The 3854-nt window shown below is 38.3% G+C and overlaps 1 protein-coding gene across 1 annotated transcript in view; it reads left to right on the top strand.

Moving 5' to 3' along the window:
• Positions 1–294: 294 nt before the first annotated feature.
• Positions 295–3854, top strand: part of plcd4a (phospholipase C, delta 4a) — a gene marked incomplete at its 5' end in the record, with an annotated part of 34750 nt that continues 31190 nt past the window's right edge. The window contains 6 exon segments of the mRNA XM_014028506.1: positions 295–342; positions 995–1153; positions 1251–1479; positions 2055–2184; positions 2421–2652; positions 3108–3309. Coding sequence (XP_013883960.1) covers positions 295–342; positions 995–1153; positions 1251–1479; positions 2055–2184; positions 2421–2652; positions 3108–3309 — 1000 coding nt within the window.

The raw sequence follows: 3854 nt of genomic DNA, 5'->3' as shown, positions 1-3854 counted from the left end.
CTTATATAAATAAAATTTACTTACTTTTTTTTTTTTTTTTACAGAAAATTAGTTCTGCTATTAGTTTATTCCTACCACTGTGCATAAAGCTATTTTCAACCAAAAGAGCAGCTTTACTCTCAACATAAGATCATTTATTTAAAAAAAATACTCAGGCATGAAAGTTTGCATTCCTTCAAGGGTTGCTAGGTCTTTAATTTTATTGTTTTTTTTTTCAAATTTTAATCAAGTCCTAGTCTTTAAATCAAATTTGCTTTTCACTGATAGCATTCATTGTTATGCTTTTCTCTTTAGATGTCATCATAAGGCAACAACACATGGCTTCTACAGAGAGTGACATCCGTAAGTCAAGTCAAATTGTTTTATATGGTAAATTATTTTAAATGGACTTTCATATTTATTTAGTTTCATAAACTTGTTGTTACAGAGGAAGTTAGAAGACTTGGGAATAATAACAACTGGCAGATTATGTTAGCTGAAGACGCCGCCTGTGTCGGACCCTACGTCTTCATTCATTATTTCCGCTTAAGCTCCAGGTTACATTTCAAAATAAGAGCAACATCAGTCGGTAGTGGKTTTTTTTTTTTTGACATTTACAAATAGGGAGAACTAAATGTTTGTTTTTAATGATACATTGCGGYTTCATTAAAAAAACAATCAGTTTTTGCTGCTAAAATGAACATGATAGTAGTTAAAGTSAAAAGTGAAGGAAAAACGAAAGAGAAGAACCAACCTTTTTGAAAAACAAAGCAAATACAACTAGCCAATCAGTGTTTATGCTTGAGAAACACCTACTTTGAGTCTGCAGAGAACTCCTTCTCAGCTGAGTTGGCAACCCTATTCCAGACCCTCGAACGAAGCAAAGAGTAGAGCAAGGGGCTAATTTTTATTTTAAAGGTTTCTCTTACTTATAATTGAATAAACATTTCCCCGTGAATGTTCAGTAAGTGATGGTCAGACAATGTGTTGGCTTTGTTTATTCATATATATTTAGGGATTCGGGGAGATGATAACCTCCAGTCAATGTTGCTGGGGTCGATGATGCGGAAAATCAAATCTCGCACCTGGAAAAAACAGCGGTACTTCAAGCTGCAGGATGACTGCATGACCATCTGGTATCAGTCTAAAAAGGCTGGGAATGACCACTGCACGTGTAAGAACATGAACAATTTGGTAATTTTTTTTCATATAATCCTCCAACCATAAGATTATGTTTTCTGCCTATATATCTGWATGTGAATATGATCCAGTTTCTGTGAGCGACGTGGAGGCAGTGAGAGAGGGCCACCAGAGTGAGGTGCTGCTCAGYATCGCCAACGAGTTCCCAGCTGACAGGTGCTTCACGTTGGTGTTCCGAGGTCGGCGGAGCAACCTGGACCTGGTGGCTGAATCAGCCGAGGAGGCCCAATCCTGGATCAAGGGCATGAGGAAACTGATTGAAAATTTGGAAAACATGGGAGACAGGGAAAAACTGGACCAGTATCCTTAATGTAGACCTTCTATTGTCCAACCTGTCTCTACACAGGACCTCTTAGTGACAAGGCATTTACCAAATACCAGTGGTGGGGATAGTTCCACTAATCAACTAAAAGCAGAACAGTTTTTTTTATTTAGCATATTATCTTTATCACTAACTTTAAAAATCGTTATGAGATCAATTAGTTTCTGCTAAATTATGTTTTGACAACTTTAGATCTGCTAACAGTTAAATAACAAGCTAACATCAACAGGTCAGTCCTACCAGTCTTCAGCTGGAAGGAAATRAAGATATGTGACAGACTGAGAGACAGTCGTCTTAGCAGTTAGAAATTAGCTGTAGCTTATTTTTTTACATTTAGCTGTGTAGTGTTAGTTTCCGCTAATGTTTTTTACGTTTAGCATTATGTTACGTTACTTTACGTTTAACAAAGTTATATTTTTGGTTTGTGGGTTAAGATTTAGTTAAGCTAATGCTTTGGTTAGTTTGTTTAACCTTAATTTAAAAGTTATGCAATGCATAGTTCACAAGATTCTTCCACTCTCAGCAGTTTACTTTCTCAAGGAACTGTCTTCAGATGGATCAGTGATTGGTTCAAGAAAGCAGACAAGAACAACGACGGCAGGATGAACTTCAAGGAAGTGCGAGACCTGTTGAAAATGATGAACGTTGATATGAATGAAGACCATGCTCTTCATCTGTTCACAGTGAGAGCTTTTGAGAAAAATACCGAATTCTTGTATAATACGATCATACGATCATCATTTTTTGAGATTAAAAAGCATTTAAAAATCTATTCATCAATAACTCGTGTATAATACTATGCCCCCACGTTATGTATGATTTTTAGGGTTAAATTTCTAGTATTATACATGAATAAATAAAGAAAACTAAAATATTCAACACAAAAGCCCTGTTATATGTTCTTATTGTTTTCATTCAGATGGCAGATAAATCCCAAACTGGCTCCCTGGAAGATGATGAATTTGTGTTGTTCTACAAGATGYTGACTGAGCGGGAAGATATATCACAAGTTTTCCAGGAGTACTCGACGGATGGTCAGAAGTTGTCACAGAGTGACCTGGAGGAATTCCTGAGAGAAGAGCAACTGGAGACAGGCAACATCCAGGAACACGCCATGCAGCTCATTGAGTGCTATGAACCCTCAGACACAGGTAGATAACTTGTTGTCAGTCTCATCCTGAAGCCACATAAAAAAAAAAGCTAATTCGAAGTACCATCTTTTCTTAACCCAACATCCCACTGGGCTATAACTGTTGGAAGCTAGTTGGCGACTCAAATTTGCAAGAAAACCCTACAAGAAACTAATGTGAGATGGGTTTGAGACAAGTTTGAGRTGCCCACAACAATTCTGCAGCTRTTTTGAGAGAGAATTTGTCATAAATTTAAGCAACAAATCTGTAAGTCTTTGTGACTTACACAAGGAATTTTAGAACCCCAGCGAATATTTTGGAGCATTTACAAGACTCCTTCGCAAATGYTGTTCACCATAACTCACTGGTCACATATCCTAATGAAATATTGGCTTTTTCTACTGAATGTAGTRGCATCACGTGTCACATTCTGGTGATATATAAAGAGATTCTGACTCTGTTCTATCTCCGTCCAGCCAAGCTCATGAAGGTCATGACCTTTGACGGCTTCTTGATATATCTGGGCTCATCGGATGGCTCTGTCTTCAACCCACAGCGGAGAGGCATCTTCCAGGACATGAGCCAGCCCCTGTGCCATTACTTCATCTCCTCCTCCCACAACACGTATCTCATGGAGGACCAACTCAGGGGACAGAGCAGCGTGGAGGGATACATCAGGTAGCACGGCTGGGCCAAAAAAAGGTGCTGGATTGTGGTAAAGCTGATGAAATACTATTACAAAACTGATTTGTTGTCCCAATGAAAGTCAAAAAGACACATTATACCACATTACCAGGACTTGACAGAGTCTGATTAGGGTCTCTTTGTGGGTTGGAATGAGTCCAGGTTGTATCTTGCACCAGGACTAACTGGTATGAGGGTATCTAAGGGCACCCACACATGTCCCAAGGGTTTTGATTGTGTATACCCAAAGAAAGATTGGTATACTTTTCAACAAGCATTTCAGAATCCCATGCCACTTGCCATTCAGACATAGGTAAATGTACAGTACAGACCAAAAGTTTGGACACACCTTCTCATTCAAAGAGTTTTCTTTATTGTCATGACTATAAAAATTGTAGAKTCACACTGAAGGCATCAAAACTGTGAATTAACACATGTGGAATTATATACTTAACAAAAGTGTGAAACAACTGAAAATATGTTTAATATTCTAGGTCAGGGGTGTCAAACTCCAGTCCTCGAGGGCCGCTGTCCTGCAT

This window comes from Austrofundulus limnaeus, unplaced genomic scaffold (genome assembly GCF_001266775.1).
Source record: "Austrofundulus limnaeus strain Quisiro unplaced genomic scaffold, Austrofundulus_limnaeus-1.0 Scaffold773, whole genome shotgun sequence".
Classification (NCBI taxonomy): domain Eukaryota; kingdom Metazoa; phylum Chordata; class Actinopteri; order Cyprinodontiformes; family Rivulidae; genus Austrofundulus; species Austrofundulus limnaeus.
This window is presented reverse-complemented; position numbering and strand designations above follow the sequence as displayed.